Consider the following 27,426-nt stretch of genomic DNA (forward strand, 5'->3'; position numbering starts at 1 on the left):
TAGGGAAAGGATTTCAAGACTTAGCCAGTGCTCTTTCAAAATTTTAGTGTCTGAATAATAGGAATGGGAGGTGGAAGACCTCCCTTTGGCAATTGTCTTTTGAATTGGGAGAGATTTCTCCATTACATTGTTCGAGAAACATACACTCAGACATACTAATAAACCGGTTTCATAACAAGTTTGTGTGAAGTGGAAGGGGCCGTCGGACTAGATGGTACTTTTCTGAGGTCTAGACCCACTGTGTTTTGTGAAACTGAGGACAGACATGACTTGGAGATGTTCTCTTTTAATGGGCTAGAAGTGGAGAGAACTCAGATGCAATTTTGGAATGGGGCGATTTTCTGTTTTATAACCCCCTTTATGTGCTGCAGAAATAACAGTATTTCTGTAAAGCCATGTGGGGATTTTTGTTTGCATTCGGGCCTGTATATGAGAATATAATTAATGAAAACTCCTGAAAAGACCCAGGGAAGGTCATTAATATATTAAAATTGTTTCCACCCCATATGAGAACTGAGTAAATCACCCCTAAGCTTTGTGTGTGTGTGTGTGTGTGTGTGTGTGTGTGTGTGTGTGTGTTAAACAATGTAACTACTTGGCATATACCTTACCCCTTTTTTCCTTTCCCTAGACACACTTTTATAATGTATATTTATTTACAAAGTAAGCCATTAGTATTTTTAGAGACAGTGTATGTGTTCATTCTGATACTCTTGAATTTTGAGTTCATTACTCCTGGAAGGGCGCATGCTTTTGATCACTGTTCTTTATAAGGATGTGTGTCTATTTTTTAACTTTCAAAGGGATTTAAAAAAAATTGCAAGTGGTTTGAATGCCAAGGGTTTTTATTTATCTTTACACATTAATTTTAGCGAATGAACAGAATTCTCTTTAACTAATAGCTGATATGATCAGTATTTTGTTTTTAAAACAGTATTATTCTGTTAAGTGAACCCATAATAAAATAGAGGGAAAGGTATTGTTTTGTCCCTCAAATGTATTATGAGCGCACAAACACACACACACACACACACACACACGCACACACACAGAGGAACCAGGTAAATCACTAATCTAAAAGGCAGAATTGTATTTATTTTTTCCCCAATGGGTGCAAGGTCCTAATTGTAAATAATTGAATTTCAACACCTGCAAATAAGCGGTGTGTGCGCAAGAGGCATAATGTGAACACAGAGAAATGAATTTATCCCCCATATGGGTATGTCTGCCCCCTGGCAATGCATTTCCATACTCTTTAACTTGGGGACTGAAATTTTATAAATTGACAGTGCTACTCAGAAGACCTTTCAAGCATCTTGTGTTTATGAGAATACAGGGGCATCTGTGGAATGAATTCGAACACATGGATGAATTAAATTTGAAAACACACACACACACACACACACACACACACACACAGACTGAGAAGCAGACAGCTACTAGGCTGTGGTCCTTGCATAGATTATACAAAACTGTTAACCTGTGCTCTTGGCTTTGCTGTATTCATTGTCCTGAATAAGATTCTTGGTTTAAAAATCTACTTTGATTAAGCTACACACACACACGCGCACGCACACACACACACACACAAAATAATAACGTTTCTGTAAGTGGGCATAATTTAGGTTAGTTCTATTCTGTAGTTAAATCCCTACTCTCTCCCTGCTAATTAACATGATTTCTTTTTCTGTGGCGGGACTCTGTATATTAAGTCGTAAAAACAATTGAAGCATGCCACAGGGTTATGCGTGGTATATAATTTTGACTAGACGTTCAAAATTCCCCCCCCTGCCACCCCCATGCATTATCTTAAGAGTCCACCTAAACTATCGTGTTGTTTCTTTCTTGCAGAAAACATGCTTTAAACTGCCACAGAATGAAGCCCGCCTTGTTTAATGTGTTGTGTGAAATCAAAGAAAAAACAGGTAGGAATGAGATTCCAACATTTAAGCATTTTCTTTGGCCAGTTGAATCACTTAACCAGCAGTCCTGAACCTATAGTTAAATATTGAAATTTCAGAATAAAAGTGCTGTAGAGATAGAGTGCGTTGTGGCCGCATACCCCAGTAGGAAGTCCTATCCCTGCTTTCTTTAAAGGAAACATCAAGTTTCTTTGACAGTTATTATCAAACATTTCTGGTTTATTTTTCTTAGCTCTATTTCCAGCCTTTTTGAAATTGGGGCTAAAATATGGGTTCTAAAGGGAAATTTAGAGAATGGTGTGTCTTTGGGGGAATATGAAAGCAAAAGTTTATTTCCTGAGGAATGTATGTGGACTCATATTTAAAACCTTAGTGTTTTTTTTTGTTTTGTTTTTTTTTTTGAGTTGGGCATGTGAGGGAGGGGAATAAACTGTTTAAAGTTCCTTTTCTAAATTTTTTTTGGGGGTAATTACACAAAGCAGCAGACTAGAGGTTCTTAACAGAGAATGTGGTCAAATACCTCTGTGGAAAGGGCTAGACAACATTAGCTTATCGGTATTTGAGTGGCCTATGATTTTATAGCAGGGAGAATCGTTGGCTTTAGAAGAATATAATACCATGAGATCACTCACGCTGTTGTTTTTCTACTTTCTAGACCTCATATCATGGACTCACACACTTATAACACATCCCAGGAGGGCATTTAAATTTTAAAGCAACAATTAAAAAATAGCAGTCATCAATCAGAGGTATTCTTAAGCAGCAGATGCTCTGGGAAGGACATCATCCTCTTGTTGGTTTATTTTAATCCTTAATTTTCCAAAGTGGGTAAATCTCTTCTATGTACGGAAAAAAAAAAAAAAAAGAGTTGAGAAGGCAATCTGAAACCAGGGCAGAAATACGGGGGCGGGGGGTCACGTAAAGCGGAGCTTCCGCTACGCTCCGGACTTTCTCGCTTGCTTTAGAGCAGTGCAAAGTACCTGACATCCCATTTATTTATTTATTTTTTACAACAAGGAGTGTAACAGTCAATAATTCATATCTAAACCATAGAAGCAAGGGCATGACATGAATGAAAGTGACAATAAATATGATTGCATGCCCGGTTGATATACATTGATAGTTACACGTTAAAGGTGGGGGGGGGCAGGCGTGCGGGGCTGCTTTCTTTTTGAGAGCTTTCTGTGTTTCTCTGTGTGTGTGTGTGTGTGTGTGTGTGTGTGTGTGTGTGTGTTAAACAATGTAACTACTTGGCATATACCTTACCCCTTTTTTCCTTTCCCTAGACACACTTTTATAATGTATATTTATTTACAAAGTAAGCCATTAGTATTTTTAGAGACAGTGTATGTGTTCATTCTGATACTCTTGAATTTTGAGTTCATTACTCCTGGAAGGGCGCATGCTTTTGATCACTGTTCTTTATAAGGATGTGTGTCTATTTTTTAACTTTCAAAGGGATTTAAAAAAAATTGCAAGTGGTTTGAATGCCAAGGGTTTTTATTTATCTTTACACATTAATTTTAGCGAATGAACAGAATTCTCTTTAACTAATAGCTGATATGATCAGTATTTTGTTTTTAAAACAGTATTATTCTGTTAAGTGAACCCATAATAAAATAGAGGGAAAGGTATTGTTTTGTCCCTCAAATGTATTATGAGCGCACAAACACACACACACACACACACACACACGCACACACACAGAGGAACCAGGTAAATCACTAATCTAAAAGGCAGAATTGTATTTATTTTTTCCCCAATGGGTGCAAGGTCCTAATTGTAAATAATTGAATTTCAACACCTGCAAATAAGCGGTGTGTGCGCAAGAGGCATAATGTGAACACAGAGAAATGAATTTATCCCCCATATGGGTATGTCTGCCCCCTGGCAATGCATTTCCATACTCTTTAACTTGGGGACTGAAATTTTATAAATTGACAGTGCTACTCAGAAGACCTTTCAAGCATCTTGTGTTTATGAGAATACAGGGGCATCTGTGGAATGAATTCGAACACATGGATGAATTAAATTTGAAAACACACACACACACACACACACACACACACACACAGACTGAGAAGCAGACAGCTACTAGGCTGTGGTCCTTGCATAGATTATACAAAACTGTTAACCTGTGCTCTTGGCTTTGCTGTATTCATTGTCCTGAATAAGATTCTTGGTTTAAAAATCTACTTTGATTAAGCTACACACACACACGCGCACGCACACACACACACACACAAAATAATAACGTTTCTGTAAGTGGGCATAATTTAGGTTAGTTCTATTCTGTAGTTAAATCCCTACTCTCTCCCTGCTAATTAACATGATTTCTTTTTCTGTGGCGGGACTCTGTATATTAAGTCGTAAAAACAATTGAAGCATGCCACAGGGTTATGCGTGGTATATAATTTTGACTAGACGTTCAAAATTCCCCCCCCTGCCACCCCCATGCATTATCTTAAGAGTCCACCTAAACTATCGTGTTGTTTCTTTCTTGCAGAAAACATGCTTTAAACTGCCACAGAATGAAGCCCGCCTTGTTTAATGTGTTGTGTGAAATCAAAGAAAAAACAGGTAGGAATGAGATTCCAACATTTAAGCATTTTCTTTGGCCAGTTGAATCACTTAACCAGCAGTCCTGAACCTATAGTTAAATATTGAAATTTCAGAATAAAAGTGCTGTAGAGATAGAGTGCGTTGTGGCCGCATACCCCAGTAGGAAGTCCTATCCCTGCTTTCTTTAAAGGAAACATCAAGTTTCTTTGACAGTTATTATCAAACATTTCTGGTTTATTTTTCTTAGCTCTATTTCCAGCCTTTTTGAAATTGGGGCTAAAATATGGGTTCTAAAGGGAAATTTAGAGAATGGTGTGTCTTTGGGGGAATATGAAAGCAAAAGTTTATTTCCTGAGGAATGTATGTGGACTCATATTTAAAACCTTAGTGTTTTTTTTTGTTTTGTTTTTTTTTTTGAGTTGGGCATGTGAGGGAGGGGAATAAACTGTTTAAAGTTCCTTTTCTAAATTTTTTTTGGGGGTAATTACACAAAGCAGCAGACTAGAGGTTCTTAACAGAGAATGTGGTCAAATACCTCTGTGGAAAGGGCTAGACAACATTAGCTTATCGGTATTTGAGTGGCCTATGATTTTATAGCAGGGAGAATCGTTGGCTTTAGAAGAATATAATACCATGAGATCACTCACGCTGTTGTTTTTCTACTTTCTAGACCTCATATCATGGACTCACACACTTATAACACATCCCAGGAGGGCATTTAAATTTTAAAGCAACAATTAAAAAATAGCAGTCATCAATCAGAGGTATTCTTAAGCAGCAGATGCTCTGGGAAGGACATCATCCTCTTGTTGGTTTATTTTAATCCTTAATTTTCCAAAGTGGGTAAATCTCTTCTATGTACGGAAAAAAAAAAAAAAAAGAGTTGAGAAGGCAATCTGAAACCAGGGCAGAAATACGGGGGCGGGGGGTCACGTAAAGCGGAGCTTCCGCTACGCTCCGGACTTTCTCGCTTGCTTTAGAGCAGTGCAAAGTACCTGACATCCCATTTATTTATTTATTTTTTACAACAAGGAGTGTAACAGTCAATAATTCATATCTAAACCATAGAAGCAAGGGCATGACATGAATGAAAGTGACAATAAATATGATTGCATGCCCGGTTGATATACATTGATAGTTACACGTTAAAGGTGGGGGGGGGCAGGCGTGCGGGGCTGCTTTCTTTTTGAGAGCTTTCTGTGTTTCTCCTTTAAAACATAGTTTCGAGATGTGACTGTTGATTAAATATGTAATTGCTTGGGTCTTGAAGCGTATGTAAAATTAGAAAGCAGCTCCTTTGTTGCACGTTATTTGTGTCGTGTAAAACATCCTAGACAAAGCACCTGGGAGGTGAGGTTCCGACAAGTCTTCCAGGTTGCTTTGCCAAAGCCCAGCCTGATCGCAGAGCTGTTAATTGCATTATTTTAGCGGCGAGACACCTTTTAAGAGATTTATGGATCATGCACACAAATATCGAAAAAGCTTTTTTCAGTTTGTCACACTTTTTAGTTGTTGTTGTTTTTTTTCCTTCCATCAGCCTACAGAAGGAAACCTCTGTGTGTATCTATTTTTTCCTCTTCTGTGCTTTTCTCTCCCTCTTTTCTTCTTTGATCTCTCTGACGCTTATTTACTTCGATTATTTGGTTTGTTGAAATTCCTTTCTCATCAGCTGGGAGGCTTGCTGATCTTGGTTCGTAAAATATATACTCAAAATACAAAAGCCTCTGTGGTAATCTGGACTTGATGAAGGGAGTGGGTTTTTTGAAGGCACTCTCAGATTTTTATTGAAAGGAATCTGTCGGGGCACGGGAGTGTACATCGTGGCCCAAATGTTCAGTTCTCTTCCCCTAATTAAAACCTACTGAGGCAGTGGATCAAAGTGGGTGGGTGAGAATGGAGATGCAGTCCAGGGGTGGGAGAGTTTGCTCCTTGTTCATATTGGCTAAAGGGTGGTGACAGCAATCGGTGGTGTAGGTCAAAATAACATTCTAAAGGTGTCATTTGGGTTGGGTTACATATTTTGTTTTTTAAAATTTTCTAGCAACTTAGTGTTTGAAGATTTTTAAAATATCCGAATTAAGGTTTGGCGTTGACTCTAAACTATGAGGTTAAAAAATCGTTTGTCAGATAGTGTGGATGGAAAGCGATAAGAATCCTTACCCTTGTGTTAAGGAGGGAATACACAGGCACGCAGAGTTTGGGACTGAGAGGGCACCCCTGGGTGAAAGTTAAAAAAAAAAAAAAAAAAGAAAAAAAAGACCTACTTCTTTTTTATTTGTTACCTTATATGTTGGAAGGATCTGGAGGGAGGAAGAAACCTCCCCAGGAATGTCGTGTTGTGTTGAAGGTAGGAGTCAACCGCGGTGTGTTGAAATAACCCTTTGATTCTGAAGCACGGTTACTGCATTGCCCAGGATCTGCCGAACCCTCATTCCGCGTGCCAGCCTGTCTTCCAGGCAGTTGGTGTGTCTGAGAACGTGGAAACGGCAAATGGCTAAAGTTGTAGGAGCTTTTTTCTCCCCTCTTGATGCAGAGCTAGTAAAAACATGGCTTGAGTGATCAGTTCACTTACGTGGTTGGGAGACTTTTCCTGGTAGGACTTTAAAACCCCCTGTCATTTAGGGAGTGTGGCTGGGCGCCCGCCCCAAGCACTGCAGAGGTTGCTTGATTTGGGGTGGGCTTCGTGCGTGCACACGAGGGTCACACTTTGTGCTCACCTAGGCCAAACTCCCGAGGGGAACTTGGGAGCTGCGTTTACTGGCTTTTTTGCTTTTGTTCATGATTTTAGTAACAACCCTGCAAAGTAAATAAGAAAACTAGCTAAGATATCTTACCAACCTTTTGAAACTTAAAAAACAAAAACAAAAACAAAAAACACACACCTGACACCCAAAGTAGGCAGCGCCGTGTACATTACAGTTGATTGATGGGTACTTAAGTCAGAAATTACTGTGGTGATATTAAAAAAAAATCCATGTGTATTCTTGCTTCCGAGTGTAGGTAAGTTTTTATTTTTATTCCTCTTTGCTTTTTTTCTAAATAGATGCTAATAAAATAATGCCAGCAGAATGCTCAGTGGCAAATTCCGAACAGTAGCAAGCAAAACCCTGTCAAGACCTATAGCAATGTGTATTTCAGAGGTGGCTTTTATCTGCTTCTTCTGTTCTGGGAACAGAGAGACAGAGAGTTTTGAACCATTTCATAGCAGATTTCCCCTTGTTTTGAAAGAAACAGTCTTTGTGTTCTGACCTACAAGCAGTAGCCTGAGTTTTACATACGTATATATGCGGTGGTTACGGGGTGGCATGAGAGAGAAGATAAGTCGAATGTATCGCGTTCCTTAGGAAGACCTTGAATATGTTTTTAAACATTTCTTGACTTTTTTTTTTTTTTTTTACTTCTGTGTCAGAATCATGCAGGTTTTAAAACGAGACAAACACAAAAATATCGGGTGCCATGTACTGAGAAGAATATTTATAGATGGCAGTGAATAGCTTCCACTGTCGTGAATAGTTTTTAATTTTAGAACGTAATAGCTATATAGGGCACTTTTCAGCCAGTTTTCCTCTGCGCGTTATCTGCTCTGAAGTGAGATCAAATCGGGGGAGGAGGTTAAATTATTTTTTGCTTCCTTAACACCCTTTTGTGCTCGCTTTCCTTTTCTCTCTGTGTTCAATTAACACCCCCATCACAGAACTGTAGTGTGTGTGTGTGTGTGTGTGTGTTTGTCGACTACTATATTGCATTTTTGATACCTTCCCTCATTATTCTCACCTGCCACTTGTTTTTAATATAGCAATTATATTATGGGGCTCCTACTCCTCTCGCTTGGAAAGCATTAGAGCATCGTTTGTGTGTCTGTGCATAGTGTGTGTGTGTGTGTGTGTGTGTGTGTGTGTGTGGAGGGGCCCTGTGGGAGGCAGCTGTACATTACAGGGCCAAATTCCTGAGGATATTAAGCCTTGAGAAGAATAGAAGTGGGGTAACTGGGTAATTGAGAACAATCTGATCAGATTGTTCATTCCTTTTGGGGTCGAAGTGATGGGGCTTTTCATAGAGGCTCATCTATAGCAGGTGAGTGTGAAAACTTTTCTTGCTGATGAAAGAACTCAAGAATTTGATCTGTTTTAAGGGGTATGTGGGAAAGGCTGGGGAGAGGAAAAAGGAGCACCTGGAGGGAAGTTACAGGTTGGACCTGCCCACCCCTTTCAGCCACGACACTGTCAGAAGGCAGCCGGACCTGGTTAGACTTCGTATTGTTTATCATCACCTGGATGTAGCTGTCAGCCTACAGTTACGCGGCTCTGAGAGGAGCAAGCCGAAGAGACCTTGTGACCAGAAACCTTTCTTCTCTCCAGTCACTTCTGTGGGTACTCCATTTTTAGAAAGGGTTTAGATTCTTGTTTGTGAGGTGGGGAGGAAGGTGCAGAGGGTAACTAGTGGAGTGAGGTTTAGGGGAGGGAGTGTCATTTGTCCGGACGGGTGTCTGTGAGGACTGGAAATGAGAGTGATTTAGGACAGGGGAAAGACGGAGAAGCTCATGACCTGGGAGCTGGGGGTGCTGGGACTGGGAGGGGTGAGGGGTGGGTCCCAGGGTAGGTGCAGGCGTGCTCTGGAGGGACAGGAGAGCACTGGCTGGCTGTGAATGTCACTCAGGGCTGGTGCCACGACTTTTCACATGCTTTCGTCCCTGCGTCCTGTTGACATTTATAAACTTCTGATGTTGTCCAAACTGTGCCCCCTGACGAAAGCAAACAAACCAAAATCTAAATATTGAGCGTATTTAAATGGGAAGGCATTTACTTTTCTGATTTGACGTATAGCCCTGACTTCTTTCAAGATGTAGATTACACATAGGCCTTAGACAGGCATATCCTCAGTTTTGATTACAAACCCTTCCTAGATACATGCTGCTATGCTCATGTGGCGAAGTGACGCCAAATATACTTCCATTGCTTTATTTATTTATTTATTTATTTTGGAGAGGTTTTTGCTACAGGGCGTGTGCGCTCACCAGACAGACAGAGACAGAGAGATAGAAAGCGAGAAATCACCCCCCCGGGGGGATGTGACCACGCCGCAATCCCTTCTCCTCTTTTCTCCTCTCGGGATCCTGGGCACACATGCACACGCGCCCGGCGTGAGTTTAAGCCACCGGGTCCAGGACGTGAACCGCGGTCGACTACATGGGAGTCCAGCGACATAGCCATTACGCTAACTGCTGGTCCCATACTTTTATTGCTTTACCTCTGGGAAAAAATCACCCAAAGCCACACAGGACGGAGGCAGTGCTCTAGGGCCAAGTCCATACAGTTCCTGCTTGCTTTCACGTGACCCTGGGAAAGCACGTCACCTGTCTGGGTGTTTTTTTTTTTTTTTTTTTTAAAGAATTAGTTTATTTAACTTTATTTATTTTAACTTGACCATAGAGGGACAGAGTGAGAGAGAGAGAGAGGGAAAGTGACAAACCAAGCCGCCAGGACCCGGTCTTGAACTGCGGTGGGCCATGTGGGTGTCCAGTGTCCTTAACCACCATGCCACTTTCCGGCCCCTCTCAGGGTGTCTTGCATTAACCCTTTCAGGCCAAGGAAACATACATCTCCTGGTCTATAATCAGGTGACGTGGTAGCTGGTACTGTCACATGAGGAACATTCTCTGGTGGCAACCTTGCCCCCTCTGAGTCTCAGAGATAGCGCTTTTCAGAACTTGGTAGAATGAGTTCCTGTGTATGGGGGGAGAAGTGCAGGTGTAAACTGTCATAAGATTATTATTATTATCATTTGAGAGGTTTTTGCTATAGGGCATGTGTGCTCTCCAGAAAGACAGAGAGACAGAGAGTGAGAAATCACCCCCTAGGGAGGATGGCCACGCCTCAATCTCTTCTCTTCCATTCTTCTCTCGGGATCTAGGGCACACACGCACACGCGCCCAGCGTGAGTTTAAGCCACCGGGTTCGGGACTCAAACCACGATCAACTACATGGGAGTCCAGCGACATAGCCATTACACCAACTGCTGGTCCCGACTGTCATAAGATCGTAAAACCTGCCTTCCATTACGGCAGACTCAGGCCAGTTGTGACTTGCCAGAGGTGCTCTTACCCCGCACAGCTTTCTTCCAGTCTCTCAGTTATCCGTGGAGACCAAGATCGCAGTGGGGAAAAGTCACGCTTTTCAGTTTGGGCTTTAGTTTCAGCTGCGTCTTCCACTGGACCTTTTGTCATTAAGCGGGTACTGGGCTGGCTGTGTCTGCTCCATGCTAGTTCTGGACCTGCCTTTAACGTGGCTAGGACCACAGGCTAATCATGTCAGTCCTTATAGGAGACACTCCACTGGTTAAGGACTTGGTCTCTAAAGCCCGAATCCCTGTGTTCGCATTGCTCATCTGCTGCGTCCTAGCTGTGTGATCGTATTGCTTGTCTGCTGTGTCCTAGCTGTGTGGTCGTATTCAAGTTACCGAGCTTCTGTGTGCTTTGAATTCTAATCTAGGGATATCAGGGCCAGCAGGTAGCATGGAGGTTAAGGCCACTGGATCCTACATGGCCAACTCCACAGTTTGAGTCTGGGACCCAGTGACTTGAAAAACATGCTGGGCATGTATGTGTATATGCTCAAAATCCTGAAAGGAGAATGGAGGAGAAGGGATTGTGATGTGGCTCCCCCCGACCCCCGCCACCCAGGGGCCGCTTTCTCACTTTCTCTCTCTGTCTCTGTACAGTTTCTGGTGAGCTCGGGTACCCTAGAGCAAAATGAATGAATGAATGAATGAAGTGGAGCGCACAATGTGCTTATCTTAGAAGGTGGTTGTAGAATTCAGTGACATAATACATGTAAATCGCAGTGCCTGGTATAGAGGCAGTGGTCAATACCTGTTAGCTTTTACTCTTTCCAGTCTTGTTTTCTCATATGAAAAAAGCTTACACCAGGTGGTCTCTAAAGACGGAGCCAGTTCTAAGACTGAGAGTCTATGCTGAAAAGAGACAAAAATTGCTGAATTTAAGATCGGCTGTCTTTTGTTTCTCTTGTCATTCTCTTAAAATGAGCATTGGCCGTATCTGGCCACAACGCTGATACGAGGTTGGGAGAGGGAGAAGAGAATGGGTAAGAATGGAGAGAACGGGGTGTCGTCACCCACACACTGGACACCACCCCCCGCGAAGCCGGAGTTGCATGCACTCACGGCAGTGTCTCCTCAGCATCAGGTGGAGAGGTTGTGCAATCGTGGTTAAAAATACTTTCTCTCCGAAATCACATAGTCCCGGCCGCTCGGCTTGTGCACTTTCAAAGCAGGGAAAGTCATGAGAGTGTGTTCAGGGCAGCCTGACCTTTTCCTGCCTTCCTAAGGTGTTCCTTATTCCAGGAAAATGCTATCTTTGTTGTAAGCACCGCCTGGCACACAGGTGACTTATTCTTTTTAATTTTTTACATTCTGATACATTTGGCACGCTGTGAAATTTATCTATTCCGACCGTACAGCTCTGTGGTTGTCAGTTGTGTTCAGAGTTCTATACTCATCACCGCAGACGAATTTTAGAACATTTGCATCACCTAGAAAGCCCTACTGCCCATCATCAGTCAGTCCACGTTTCCCCAGGCCCTGGTGGCTACTAACCTGCTTTCTGTCTCTGGATTTTGACTGTCTGGGACATTGCTCATAAATAGGATCATATACTATGTGGTGTTTTGGATCAATTTCTTCCACTGGATTTATTTTCAGTGTTCTCCCATGCTGTAGCATGTATCAGTATTTCATTCCTTTTTATGGCCAAATAATATTTCATTGTATGGATATACCACATTTTGTTTATCCATTCATCACCTAATGGATAGCTGGGTTGTTTCCACTGTTTGACTATTATGAACAGTGCTGCAATGAGCATTGGCTTGTAGGTTTTTGTGTGTGGATGTATGTTTTCATTTCTCTAGATGCAGGAGATAGGTATAGACGTGCTGAGTGGGCCATATGGTATGTTTTGATTTGACCACAGTAGGTGCATTTTTTTTTAGAATTATTTATTTAATTTTAATTAATTTATTAATTATCATTATTATTATTTTTGAATTTGCTCTAGGCCATGTGCACTCACCAGACAGAGAGAAAGAGAGAGAGAGGGGGAGAGAAAACAAGCCACTTAGTTGGGGCCTCAAACCATAGTCGGTCATGTGGGAATCTAGTGCCTTAACCACCATGCCACCTGCTGGCCCCACTAGGTGCATTTTTTTTTTTTTTAGAATCATTTAAATTTTTATTTATTTATTGCCTTAGTTCATGAGAGAGAGAGAGAGAGAGAGAGAGAAAGTGAGAAAGCAAGCTGCCAGGTCCGGGACTAGAACTGCAGTTTGCCGTGTGGGAGTCCATCACCCTTAACTACTGCACCACCTACCGGCCCCAGGTGCATTTTTTTAAAGCAGCTTTATTGAGATATAACTGATATACAAAATACCGGCACGTATTTAAAATATACAACATGGTGAGTACAGTAGGTGTGTTAAATCATACTGTGAACAACAGTAAGTTTTGTTTCAGAACGCACAGCGTTCTAACTGTTCAACCTCTTCCTCTATTTAGTGACCTCTCTGTTCCATGTTTAGGACTTAACCGTGTTTTTTCTCTCATTTGGTCAATATGTACTCTAAGAAACAAATATTTTGATAAATTTATTTGGCTTAAAGTGTGCATCATCAAGATTGATGTGAAAATTCCTTGAGAACTATTTGCATTTTTCAAGAGAAGAAAAGTTCATCAAAGGAATGTATGTCTAATCTTGGAATTTCAGGTATCAGCTCTTAGAGAAGAAGATACTTTTGGAAAAGGCTGGGCATTTTTCTGAATAGCAGCCTAATATGGCAGAAAGAGCATGGACTTCGACTCAAACCACTTTAGGTCAAATTCTAGCTGTTGTGTAACATTTAGTAGGTTATTGGATTTACCCAAGAGTTCCAGTTCTCTTTTCTCTGCAGTAAAGTAATAATACCTAGTCTGTGGGGTGGTTTTAAGGACTAATAAGTCAGTAACATAAGGCACATCGTTCGGTGAGCGTGCCCATAAGTACTAGTGCTGTTCTGAAACTACAGGGCCAAGCTTTGGTCTCTACTTTCACTCGTTTGGTCCTGTCTGTTCAGGTTGGGTTTTCTACTGTTAGGTCTTCGGGAAATCCACGGTGTATTTTTCTATGCAAAATCCATGGTGTATTTTTCTATGCAGAATCCATTATGACTTTCCCAATGACCCAGGAGATCTACCCAGGACTTTCAGAGGCTCATCAAAATGCTTGTCCACAAGGGGACTCAAGTTTGTTGGAAAATGGAATGAAAGTATGAGTTTATTTCAGTGCAAAAAATTTGTAATCCATGCATAATTTTTTTATTATTTGCATTTTTATGAATTTTTGAAGACTCCTTGATAAGAGGGAAAAAAAAAGTCTTGGGTAAAGTTTAGCAAAAGGCATCCCAAACTCCCATACCTTTCTCCCTCAATCTTGGGGTTCTTGGAAGAGGGTCCCATAGAACAGTGATGGTCAGTGAATATATATGTCATCTTAATTATTTAAATTTTCTAGTATTCCCCCCTTTTATTTAGAGAGATTTTTGCAATAGGGTATAGGGTGCATGCACATACCAGAGAGATAGAGAGACAGTACGAAATTACCCCCTGGGGGGAATGACCACGCTACAGTCGTTTCTCCTCCATTCTCTTCTTGGGATTTTGGGCATGCACATATATGCACCTGGCATCAATTTTAAGCTGCTAGGTCTGGGACTTGAACTGTTGTCGACTATGTGGGAGTCCAGCAACGTAACCATTATGCCATTTGCTGGTCCCTCTAGTATCCCCTTTTAAAAAAAAAATGTGAAAAATAAAAGAGGTGGCATTCATTTATATTATGGTTAACCCAAACACAACTAAAATATTTCCTTTTTAAAATTATTTTATTTAATTCTAATTCTTCTTCTTCTTATTATTATTTGACCAGAGTGAGACAGAGAGAGATTGAGAAAGTAAGCTGTCAGGTGTGGGACTCAAACCGCAGTTGGCTATGTGGGAGTCCAGCACCCCAACCACCGTGCCCCTGTCGGCCCCCCTCTAAACTATTTCAACATGTAATCAATACTAAAATCAATAATGAGAAACTTTTTTTGTACTAAGACTTTTTAAAAACAATGGTGTATTCTTTTAAAAAATAATTATCTAATTATTATTATTTTAAAATTTGGTGTAGGGTATGTGTGCTCACCACACACACACACACACACACACACACTCACAGAGAGAGAAACAGAGAGAAGGAGAGGGAGAGATGGAAAGGGAGAAGGCAAACTACCAGGTCTGAGACTCCAACCGCAGTCGGCCATGTGGAAGTCCAGCACCTTAACCACCATGCCACCTGCTGGCCCCTCTCTTGTGTTCTCCTCAGTTGGGACTAGCTGTACTTCAAGTGTCCAACAACCACATGCAGCTGGTGTCCCCCGTTGTGGGAGCGCAGTCGTGGCATGATCGCGGCATATATCTTTGTTTTGTTTTGTTCTGTCTTTGGCATCATTTTTGCTCTCTGAGGAAGACACATGGCTGTTCCTGAGTTAGAGTTGATCTGGTAGTTCTTGGAGCAGTTGAAATTGGTTCCTGATGGATCGTCATCTTCCAGAGAAAAGCCTATCAGCGGCATCTCTTTCTGGCAGAGAACGTCCAGTGCACATTCGTAAAGTCACTGCCAGGGCCTGGGAGGGAATGAGCCCTCCGCTGTCTATTCTTTTCTTTTCTTTTTCTTTTTCTTTTTCTTTAAGTTTTCTCCACCTCCTTTTCTTTAACTTCTTTTTTCTTCTGTAACTCTTTAATTTGTGCTTTATTTCCTCATCCTTAACAAAATCTGAGAGCTTCCCTAAAATAGACTGAGTGGGCTGAAGCAGCCACCTTGTTTTTGTTCAGCTAGAATACAGTGGAACAGGAACCGAGGACTCCATGCTGTGACAGTGTGCAGGACCCGCATCTGGAGTCCGAGGGTCGAAGACTGGCTGCCTCCGCGTGGGTGTGTTACATGTGGGTTCTCCGTGTGTATTTCACCCATGAGAGTGAGCAAGACACACGCACACCAGCGTCTCCAGCAGGGTCTTCACACTGTGCTGTAACCCCAGCCTCAGTTACCCTGAGTGACCCCGGATATGTGCACACTGTGCGTGCCTGGGAGGTCTCGGAGCCCGAACTCAGGACCTTCCCATGTGGCTCCGGTTCACAGAGCCTCGTGCTGCTCCTGTACCACCTGTGCTGACCAAGTGTGTTAATTTTAGAACGCCATTGAACCTCTTGGTCTTAGGTTTCCACATGGAACGGGTGACATTAGTGCGCCACTGATCTGACCCCACATTCCCTGCGGGTCACGAAACCCAACCTGATCCCTGCCTAGGCGTGGGTTCCTAGGAGGGAAGGCAGGTGAACGCCTCTAAGAGAACCTTCTTTTTCATTGTTTCAGCAGCTTCAATTCATCCTGTGAGTCCCTATACCTTCTCTAGACAGTCACGTCAAACTGGTTTCAGAGGTGCTAGAGCTACCGCCATCAATCACGTTGGGTGGGAGATGGCCAACTGGGAGAGGAAAAATTAGTGGTATTTAGAAAATGTTTGTCACTGAAGTACTCAGCATCACACTTACAAGGCCATCTGGAGGCTGCTTCCAGTTAAATCCACCTTGTGGACTTCATGACTGAGTGCAAATACGGGGGTCCTTCGAGATATTCATGGAAAATTGCAATCGAAGTCCAAGTTTATTTGGGTAGAACACATTTGAAACCATGCCTAGTTTTTTCGTGATGTGTATTTTTGTGAACTTTTTGAAGCCTCCTGTAAGGTTTCATACTACATATTTGTAGCCGTTAGATTTCAGCCTGGAAATCTCTTTGGGAATATACACAGATCAATGGTTGCAGGTTTGGGGGCCACAGTATACCAGGAAGTTGGGGACCTTTCCGTTTGGTTTTTACTTTGGAATCCTGCGGAGTTACTCACCATTTGCCTCAGCTGTGAAATACTAAAATCAAACTCATTGGGCTTCTGGAGCCTTCCAGGGAGGATATTTAGAAAGATATTTAAGTTTCTCCAAGAAAGAGTGGTCAGTGAGTGTGAGAGAAAAGTTTATATATTTGTCTTGCTTCCAGACAGGTCGAATCTGCCAGTAGGTCAAAGGAATAAATTTACCTAGTGGCCTGTGCCGGTAGAGCAGAGAGCCGTAGTCATTTTTTTTCTTTTTGTTATTTTTTTTTCTGAATAGGCAATTGGAGACCTCAAGTGTTGCTCTGTGAGAGAATCCTCCTTATAATTACCACTGTTAATAGAACTGAAACTTTGCATTTATCTTTTGTCCCTGACAAAGCCTCTCAGAGACTATGGATGGGTCCGGCCTCCATCTAGAAGGCACTCAGGGATTGGAGGGTGTAGACATTAATTCCTTTCTACAGAATTTGCATGTGGAGGCCCCAGGGCCCTGCACTCTGCTTTCATTAATAAACATTTAAAAACAAAGGGCGGGCCACACGTGCAGGCTTTCCTTTGTGTGGCCTCCTTGCTAGGGTGCCTGTAATCCCTAACCCTAGGGAAGTGTCGCGGTGGGTGGGGGCGTCTTGGTGCTGTGTGCAGGGGTGCAGGGCCCAGCGGGAAGGCCCAAGAGTAGAGAAGCCGCCTCCTGTGAGAAGTCCATGGCACCAGCTCCATCCCGAGGCCAGTTCAAGGGGGAAGGAAAAGGCAACATCAAAAACCAACCATTGCCAACAACAACAACAAAACCTTAGAAGAGCGTGTCGGCTCAGACCAGGTGGAAAACAGGAATGGAGTCACCTGGAGGGAGTTTAAGAGGATGCATCGCAAAAGAAAACTTCGGGAGCTGGGAGCCCTGGAGGAGCTCGGTGGCGGTGGCGAGCCACGTTGCCTTGCACTGAGCCCAGAGGCCCTTCAGGGCTGGAGCCCGGCCTTGGTCGACGGGCACCTGGTCCTCGCTGCAAGACCCGGCTCCGTGAGCCTTCAGACGCAGGGGCCGGCGGAGGCTGCGAGGCCCTGAGCGAAGCTGGTGACTCTGCGGCCGCGCGTCCGGCCTCCGGTCCCCCGAGCAGGCCAGCGCAGGCCACGTGTCCCCGGGACACCAAGCGTCCCCGAGCGGGACTTGGTGTGTGCTCCTCGCTTCCCTCTCTCTGCTGCGGTCGGCCGGGGCCTCCGATCCCGTCTCCCCCTCCGCCGCTTCCCCCGGCGGCCCGAAAAAAACAGAGGATGGCAAGGACAGGGCCGCCGCTCCCCAAGGAAGAATCACCCTGTCGGGAGCCATACTTCCTTTATTAGACACTCGGCGCTCTGGCGGACTCCCAGCCGCGGGGATCGCTGCCTCCGAGGCTGGGGCGTAGGTCGCAGCCCCCCGGGAGCCCCGCCCAGGGTGCGTGTGCCCGGGACCTCCGAGTCCCCAGCCCCCGGGCCGGGTTTTCCTTATGCAAGTACCCGTGCCGGGCAGACCGGTGGTGCTGGTGCTTTTGCACACCGAAGCGGGATTCAGAGGGCTGCGCGTGAGCACGTGGGGGAGTGAGTGTGCCCACACGCAGCCTGCCAACGCGCAGCGCGGTGGTGTTCCAGCCCCACGGTGCGCCTTGCAGTTGTCGCCCCACGGTACGGACAGGGATTAAATAGTGTAATGTGAAATTCCAGCACAAGTCCTGCGGTCTTCTCCATCTCTGCTTTACAGGGAGCGCGCCATCGCCCCCTATCCCGGAGACCGGTAACCCGAAATGGACAGCATTCGTTGTCCTTAAGCGTGGCCTTATTTCTTTAACACTCGAGGAAGGCTTAGGGCCTTCAAATAATACCTAGTTTCTTATATGGTGACGTGCCTTGTTGCAGAGGACGGCCTAAAGAGGCCTGAGGCCGCCTGGTCCTTGCGTCCGCAGCGATAGAGACTGGGTCCCGCTGGGGCGCCCCCCCCGCCCTGCACGCCGCCTGCCGCCCCTCCCCCGCCAGCCTCCTGGAGCCAGGCAGGAAGGGGCTGTCATCGGGCTCAGGCCTAAGCCGCATTACTTTATTTTTCTTCTTAGAAAGTTGCAGTGGGAACGATGTTCTTGATGTGTGATGATTATTTTTCAGTGGATTCCTGCGCTTTCCTCCCCTGGCTCCGTTACAGCCTCACAGGTCCTGCCGCAGCCCCTCCAGAATCTCTGCCGGGTCCATGTGGGAGAGCTGGGAGTCAGGAAGGTTGAGTTCCCTTATTGCTTTGAAAATCTATGAATTAATTCCCCCTATAAATTCCCCGGGCCCAGTGGCTGATCCGCCAGCCGCCGCAGAAGGGCCCTTATTAATTTCACATTCACAGGATGAGCCGCTCGTCCCAGCGGCTGGGGGAGAGGGTGGCAGGGTGATTAGCGGGCGAGAGTTCACGGCTGTTACAGATGTTGTAGGTGAGCTGTAAGAGTAGCAGTCATCATCCCTGCCGAGGTGGTAATCAAGGGTGGGAAGAATTGCTTCCTCCGCTCCTGCCTGGGACCTCGCGTGGGTGTTTCCCTAGGGGATGTTTTGGTGTGGTCTCTGTGGGCTTCCACCAGGGCTAAGAGGGAAGCGTCTCCCGAGGGCTTTCACTTAGGTGCAGATGTGCAAAGATCTTGTCAGCGCCCCATCGGAACATGCATCGGCCCTCCCTGTAACGTCCCCTTCCTAGTGTTGCCTTGGTCAGTGGACGTTACAGAAGCTTCGCTCTTTTTAAGTACACTTTACCAAATATTTTTGAACACTATCTCTTCTGGAGATGTTGAGGGAAACGCTTTGGCTCCATGGGCCGAGTACTGAAAAAGTGAAAAATCAAGTCTCTTTTGATTGGGTACCTTTTTTCATTTTAGTAACAACAGTGAAGCTTTTATTTATTTATTTATTTTAGTTTTGCTATAATGTGCACCTGCTCATGGGAGAGAGGGAGAAAGCGAGAAGGCGCTCCCCAGGGGATGGCCACACTGTAGTCCAGTCTTCTCCGTCGTCCTCTGGAGATTTTGAGCACGCACAGATGTGTGCCCGGTGTGTTTTTCAAGCCTCTGGGTCCAGGACTTGAACCGTGAAGTGGGTGGCCAGGTAGGATCCAGCCACCCTCATCACCCTGCCATCAGCTGTGTGGGATCTCTAGGAGGGCATGATCAGACTGGAGTTTGTGTTCTGTTCTGGCCTATCCATTGCTTTACAGATATTTGTGAAACTTCGATGTATGATGTGTTGTCAAAGCAACCAAGGACGGCCACTGTGTGCTTGTCGTGACCTTTACTCTCTGAGGCTCACAGCCTGGAGCATGGTCTCAGCCACTGCAGCTCCAGCAGACAGCTCGACCCCAAAGCCCAGCACTCACCACGGGACTACGCTTCAGACCCAGGAGCGCGGCTGTCCTGGTCCCTCAGAACCAAAATGCGTTGCTGCCGGGGTGATGCAGTCAGAAGCTTGCTTTGCATCCAGGGGTTCTAGAAGTTTTGGTTAGGCGACCAGAGACGTGCCCTGTGTGTGAGTCCTTGAATATCCGGCCTGGCCTTCCCCTAGAACCGAGCCTGTCCTTGCCTTTCTGCTTCTACCCCTTCGTGCCCTTGTTCCCTTTCTCCTGCCTACTGGGGTCTACCTGCTCCTCCAGTCCCCTCCCAATCTGCTATTTGCCAAACTTGTGACCTGAGACCACTTGGCATTTCCCTGGGACGGCTGGAATTTACCACCCGCTGAAGAGGCGTTCTGTGACATTTGCTCACCTGGGCAGCTTAAGCTACATGGTCTGTGTCTGTCTTGAAGGAGTGCCGCTGAGAGGTGTGAAATTTACCTCGGAGCTCCAGGGTTCTCGCTGGCAGGGAGACAAACAACGCTGTTTTCTAGAAGCCAGAATTCATTTTGACCGTGGTACACCTATACTTTTATATGTGCATATGTGGATATGCATACATGTATCATGTCTTCAGTAAACGCATGTAGACAGTTTGCGCATTATCTGTCATTCTCTAGTCATTATTTTAGCAAATTAAATGTTCATGGTCAGCTACATCTTTCACGTCTGCACCCACCCCTTGCACAGCACCCTTCCTTCTGCCTCTCCCTCCCTGCTGGTGGAAGACACCAGGTCAACCACATGCTCTTGGCAGCCTCCCGATAGACCACCTGTCTCCTTAAGGTTTATGATCGCCAGGGTGACGGCTTTCTCCGTGGAAGAAATGCCTGCCTGTCCCTGTCCATCACGGCGGCCCGGTTACTGGGACAGGCCGGCCCTGGAGGCTTCTCTGGTTCTTGGCACACACAGACGCACAGTCTGTCTGTCCCGGCTGTCAGCTGAAAGAGGGAAGCAGGCAGTAGATGGTGAAGCTCTTACTTTATACGTGTGTCCGGTGAGTGATTTGGAGGGAGGAGTGCTCAGGGCCCCAGGCTGGGATAAGGTGGGTGGTGGATCATCCTGGAATGAAGCTGAACAGAACAATGTGAGCAGAAATTTTGGCCCAGACTTCCCAGTGGAGTTGAGCAGTCCAGGATTCTTCTGTCCACATGTCATAGTAGTGGCCGTGTATAGAGTATTTATTGCATAGAGTGCTGCTGTTTGTACTCCACTTTTAAAAAAAACTATTTAATTTTATTTATTATTATTATTTTTTTAAATTTGCTATAGGGCATGTGTGCTCAGCAGTGAAGGAAAGAGAGTGAGGGAAAGTGAACAAGCAAGCTGCCAGGTCCAGGACTTGAACCGCAGTCATCCATGTGGGAGTCCAGTGCCTTTAAACACCATACCACCTGCTGGCCCCCAGTACTCCAATTTTTAAGGTGAGGAAATTGAGACAGAGAGTTTGATGAACTTCTCTGAAGTGCTGTTGCTAATGAGAGACTGAACTGGGACAGGGCTTAGTAAGTTTTACTAAGTATAGATTTTTCTAGAAACCTACTAATTCCCATTGAGTGACAGCCCTTCAGATTGTGATTCTTCCAAGAAAATCCAGTGGAATCCTACTCAGTCATCCAAATGACAAATTGTTTGGCCTTACTCAGCTCTCATCCTGTCTCAGGTGCAGAAACTTAATTTTCCCATGACTGTGGTTGGTTGCCACATGTAAGTGGAAGAAAATTCCGAAACTCACCTTGGGCTTATTTTCTGCTTTTCATTAGGCCTCTGCTGATTTACTTTTTAGAATTCACCTTATTTTGGTCAGTAAAGCTGACTGAGTTTCGTAGGTGTTCCAAAGCTTGACAGGCCATATTGTATATGTTAATATTACTAGTACTTTATCAGAAGCCTGGCACTTGAACAGGAACACACAGCAGGGCACAGGGTCTGCTCTTACACATGTGTCCTGCCTTCTTTCTGTTGCAGCTCTCTGAGCAGACAGACTCAGGGCTACAAATTTGCCTCTGTGCTTCCTGATAGCAAAAGCAAAAAGGGACATGGATCACTTTTAAATTGCAAAGTACTGAGAATGGAAAACAAAGCTGGTGATTCTAAATGGTGCCCATGGAGCACCCTTGGTTGGGTATAAAAGTGTCATCTCTGCAGTGTCAGAGTCACTGTTGTCAGAACAGCATATCCAGCACCTCCTCGTTTTGATAAATGGATGTTCAGTTTTGAGGAAAGAAATCTGCTTCTCAAGAAGTAGAAATGGTCCTGAGAATAGCTTGCTCTGCTAGACCAGGGTGGTAGGAAGTCCTGGTGACACTTACACTGGCAGGGCCCAATACTTTCACATCACCCCGGTGTTGAGGGGGGAAAAAGAATTCAAGCTATCTTATGCTTAAATCTGTCATTTAGGAAACTGTACAACATCTGGGAGAATTTTTAATAAGAAACTTTTACAAAATGAAAAAGAAACAAATTCACCTTTAAATTTTCTACTCCAGCTCAACATCTATTTTCAGTTTTTTGTTTTATCTGTTTTTATATTTTCCTTTTGGCTTTATGCATTTTTACATTTCTCAGGAATCTAATTCTCTTGTATTTATCAACAGATTTAAATACCTTATTTATTTATTGCTCACCTTATTTCAAGGAGGAATTTGAGCAGCTTAGCAAAGGTGTGAAAGATATGGAGATTGGCTAGATGAATGAAATTAGATGACAAAATTCAGGTAGAGTAATAAACGAAAACACAGAATGTTAGTATGTAAAATTGCGTGCGTAAGATCCTTTCTTATTGTGAACTTCTCAGCCCTTTTCCTAGCTAAGAAATAGCTACTTGTCTCTTTGGATTGAACTAGTCAATAATGTCATTCACTCTGTGTTGTAGAGAATTTGGAAGCCTAGATTTGACTCTATGCTTCCTAGTAGCAAAAGGAAAAAGGGAAACAGGATCAGTTTTAAATTGCAAAGCATTTAGAACGGAAAACAAATCAGTTGTGTAAGAGGCAAATATATTTTCCTGATACTGGAAAAGATTTCTTTCAGTAGTTCTAGTAAGAAGATGTGAGGGCCAGCCAGTGGTGTGGAGGTTAAAATGCTGGATCCCACATGGCCAAATGCATAGTAGAGTCTTAAACCCAGCGGCTTCCAAGTCATGCTAGGTGTGCATATGTGCATGCCCACAATCCTGAAAAGAGAATGGAGAAGAGATTGCAGATTGTGGAGCAGCCATACCCCCCCCAGGGCCCCCCCCCCCCCCCCCGGGTATGTGTGTGTGTGTGTGTGTGTGTGTGATTTCTCACTTCCCTGCTCTCTCGCTCTCTCTGCTTCTGTCTCCATAAGCACACAAGCCCTATGACAGAACCAAAAAGACAAAGGAGATGAGAGGGATATCAACAAGATGATAAGATACTTTGTGTTTTACTGCAGCCTTCATATATACATGTATAGATAACATCCCCACAGAAGATTTTATGATAATTACTGGTTAATGACCTGATTCTCTCATTAGACTATGAATTTCTTGAAAAGATAACCAGGATTTGTATGCCCAGCACATAACAGATTCTCAGTTAATATTTTTGAGTTGAAACATTGTTTGATCTCCTTATCCACAAAGAGGGGAAATTCATTAATTCACGTTTACTGAGTACTTGCTACTCTTAAATCAGAAATAAAAAGAGGAATAAATCGAGTCTGCCCTTGAGGAACTGATTGTCTCCTGGGAATAAACATATTCATAGATATGTTGGATGTTAGCTGGATAAACACTTTATAATAGAAATCGCAACGTTTTATCTTTTGTGAAAAAAGGCCTATGACTGCTTAAAATATTCTTAATACAGCTAGCCTCTCCCTTTGAAATGGGGGCTTTGGGCTCTTTTACTAAAAAATGGTTATTTAATCTTTTTAGAAATAATTATTTTAAATTCATTTATTTTAAATTGGCCTGAGAGAGAGAGAAAGGGAGAAAGCAAGCCGTCAGGTCTGGGACTCGAACTGTGGTCGGCCATGTGGGAGTGTCCAGCGCTTTAACCACCACGTCACCTACTGGTCCCCTATTTAATTAAAAAAATAGTAATTATTATATTTAACTTATTTATTTATTTATTAATTTAATTTAATTTAATTTGACCAGAGAGGTACAGAGGGAGAGAGGGAAAGTGAGAAAGTAATTCATCAAGTCTGGGACTCACACTGTGGTCAGCCATGTGGGAGTCCAGCACCTCCCAACCACCAAAACACCTGCTGGCCCCCTGTTATTGAATCTTATGTATTATTATTATTATTATTTTCTCTAATTTGACTAGAGAGACAGAGAAAAAGAGAAAGAGAAAGTGAGCTTTGGGTTCTTAAGCCAAGATGGAGAAAGTAATTCATCAAGTCTGGGACTCACACTGTGGTCAGCCATGTGGGAGTCCAGCACCTCCCAACCACCAAAACACCTGCTGGCCCCCTGTTATTGAATCTTATGTATTATTATTATTATTATTTTCTCTAATTTGACTAGAGAGACAGAGAAAAAGAGAAAGAGAAAGTGAGCTTTGGGTTCTTAAGCCAAGACAGGAGGAGGAGGAGGAGGAGGAACAGAATGTGGGGTATCTGAGTGTTTTCTGAGAGTGGAGGGGGCGATTGTCTTGTAGATTTGTGTTTTCATTTCCATTCTCTTTCAGGGAAGAGGGTCCTTTTGCAACTAACTGACTTAACCTTTCTGACCCTGGGTCACAGGGTGAGAGGGGCATGGACTCCTCTTTCAGCCTCCTCTGGATGGGACCCACCGGCCTTGGTTCCATTGTTCTGGGCAGCCAGAGTCTGACAGGTTTACAGAGAACACGTGGGCCCTAAGACCAGGGAGCCGGCCCCTGGGACACCCATGAACATGAAGTGTGCAAGAAGCAGGCGACTGCTGCAGCTGGTTTTAGCCAGTGGTGCTGTGTTTTACTACAGTAGCCTTTTATTTATCTAGATAAAGTGTAAAAAATGATGCGTCTTCATTTCTTCTGTGAAAGAGTGCGAGAGAGGCAGCACCCCCCAATGGGGCCTTGACACTGTGATCCTCTCCCCGGCCCAGCCAGCCCTGGTTCACAGGCACATGTCTTCATGCCAGGGACAGGGAGACCTTGGGAAGAGAACCTGGAACCTTCTCCTGGGGCCAGCCTCATGGGGTGTCTTGTTTTACTTCCACATCACTATGTGGCCCCAGGGTTGTTAAGTTTTAGATTTTCATTACTCAGTTAATCGCAGAGAATTTTCATCTCTTTATTTCTCTTTCCTTTATGTCCTCTCTCTTCTTTCCTTTTTTCTTTACTTTTTTTTTTAAAAAACAGAATTATTTATTTAATTCCGTTTGTTATTATATTTTAATTTGACCGGACAGAGACAGAGACAGAGAGAGAGAGAGACAGAGAGGAAAGCGAGAAAGCCAGCCAGCCACCAGGTCTGGGACTCCACTGTGGCGGCCATGTGGGAATCCAGTGCCTTTAACCATTATGCCACCTGCTGGCCTGCTGCTCCTCCTATTTTAAAAGCATTTTTCAGGGGTTAGGTTGTGTGGTGATTAGGGTGTTGGACTCCCACATGGCCAACCACGGTTTGAGTCCCAGAATTGTTGGCTTGCTTTCTTATTTTCCATCTCTTTCTCTCTCTATGGTGAATGCATGTACCTATAGCAAATTAAAATAATAATAATAAATACAATTAAAAAAAGTATTTTCAAGGCATGTACTTCTGTGGAAAGTGAAGTGAGAAATCCAAGACAGGACCCTGTCCTCAAATTGCCCCCCTTTGGTAGAGAAAAAGAGCTTCGTGGTGGCTTTTGATCAAACCTTTGAAGATAACTAAGTGTTCTGAGCACTACCCTCTGGGGGGAAAAAAATGTGTTCTTAAAAAAAGTGTCCGGGGAGCAGCAGTTAGTGTAATGGCTATGTCGCTGGACTCCCACGTAGTCGACCGCGGTTCGAGTCCCGGACCCGGTGGCTTAAATTCACGCTGGGCGCGTGTGCGTGCATGCCCAAGATCCTGAGAGGAGAGTGGAGGAGAAGGGATTGTGGCGTGGCCATCCCCCCGGGGGGTGATTTCTTGCTTTCTATCTCTCTGTCTCTCTGTCTGTCTGACGAGTGCATGCGCCCTGTAGCAAAAAAAAACCTCTCCAAAAAAAAAACAAAGTGTCCTGAGCTGGCTCAGTGGCATGGAGGTTAAGGGAGCCTGGTCCCACTTGACCAGTTCAAATCCTGGCCCCAGTGTCTTGAAAAGCACAACGTGTGTGTGTGTGTGTGTGTGCTCCAAATCTCAACAGCATGGGGGAATGGAGGAAAAGGGGTGGGGTGTGACTCTGCTCTGTTGTGGGATGCTTTCTCCCTTTCTCTCTCCTTCTCCCTCCCTCCTCTCTTCCTGTCTCTCTGCCTTCTCTGGTGAGCACATGCACCCTCTGCAAAGAGAAGAAACGTGTCCTGAAGGAGAAAGTCCAATGTTCTCTGTGATTGTCACTTCCCTTTGCAGATCACACACTCCTGGTGAGCAAGCTTTTGTTATCTTTGCACATCTAGCACAGTCTTTTTTTCCCACGTTTTTGCCGTAGGGGGTGTGTGCTAGCCAGAGAGAGAGATGGAAAATGAGAAATCCCTCCCCTCTCCTGGGGGGTGGATGGCCATGCTGCAACCCCTTCTCCTCCGTTCTCTTCCTGGGATTTTGGTAGCGCACGCACATGCTCCTGGCGTAAATTCCAAGCTGCCTAATCCAGGACTCTAACCGTGGTTGGCCATGTGGGGGTCCAGCACCTTGGACATCATGCCACTTGCTGGCCCTGCATATTTCCCACAGTCTTGGTGTATTCATGTGATGCTCAATTAACGTTAGTGGAAGGAAGGAAGGAGGACAGGCACAGGTAGCTCATCTAAATCTACTTTGGATTTATTTGTACTTTTAGACTGAACATTTATTTCCAAACTAGTCCTGTGTGCTTTAAAGATACTAGTTTGCCATTCTTACGTATGATCTTATCTGATGTGTCAAGGACTGCGAAGACAGGATGGAAATACCTCTTTGCTGTCTTCTATCACTCCAGTTATGTGCTCAGAGAGGGGTGCTGGTTTACATCAACCTGTGAGTGAATAGGAGAGTTTTTTTTTTTTTTAAGGGTTTTGCCATAGGACACATGTGTTTGTTGGAGAGAGACAGAGACAGACAGAGAGAGAAAAAGAGAAAAATCACCCACAGTGGGGACAGCCATGCCGCAATCCCTTCTCTGCCATACTCCTGGGATTTTGTGCACACACGCAATGCACCCAGCTACTGGGTCTGGGACTCGAACCATGGCTGACCATGCAGGCGCACAGCACCCTACCCATTATGCCACCTGCTGACCCCACAGTGAAGAGTTCTCGGGTAGCTCCTCTGTCTTCCGAGTGGTGGTCTCAGACTTTGCGGTCATGAATGAGGAGGAGAGGGATACGGTAGAGTAGACCCAGGTTGTATGTGTGGAGGAGGAAGAAGTGTGCAAAAGGGGACACAGGAGAGCTCTGTGATGGCGAGTGACAGCCAGAGTGACAGCCGGCTGGACACAGCCAACCTGTGGGACGGAGGCGGGGAGGGGAGCTGG

The 27,426-nt window shown here is 44.5% G+C and overlaps 1 protein-coding gene across 5 annotated transcripts in view; it reads left to right on the forward strand.

The window, feature by feature from the left end:
• PBX1 (PBX homeobox 1) overlaps nucleotides 1-27,426 on the forward strand; it is a 371,268-nt gene that overhangs the window by 2,120 nt on the left and 341,722 nt on the right. For 4 of the 5 annotated variants that reach the window (XM_027767597.1, XM_027767582.1, XM_027767594.1 and 1 more), the window contains one exon: nucleotides 1,852-1,925. In XM_027767597.1, the coding sequence (XP_027623398.1) occupies nucleotides 1,852-1,925 (74 nt within the window). Of the gene's footprint in view, nucleotides 1-1,851; nucleotides 1,926-4,275; nucleotides 4,503-27,426 lie in introns of those variants that run through there. The other variant, XM_006142251.3, reaches the window with a different exon arrangement.

Source organism: Tupaia chinensis, unplaced genomic scaffold (assembly GCF_000334495.1).
Source record: "Tupaia chinensis unplaced genomic scaffold, TupChi_1.0 Scaffold000070_1, whole genome shotgun sequence".
Taxonomy (NCBI): Eukaryota; Metazoa; Chordata; class Mammalia; order Scandentia; family Tupaiidae; genus Tupaia; species Tupaia belangeri.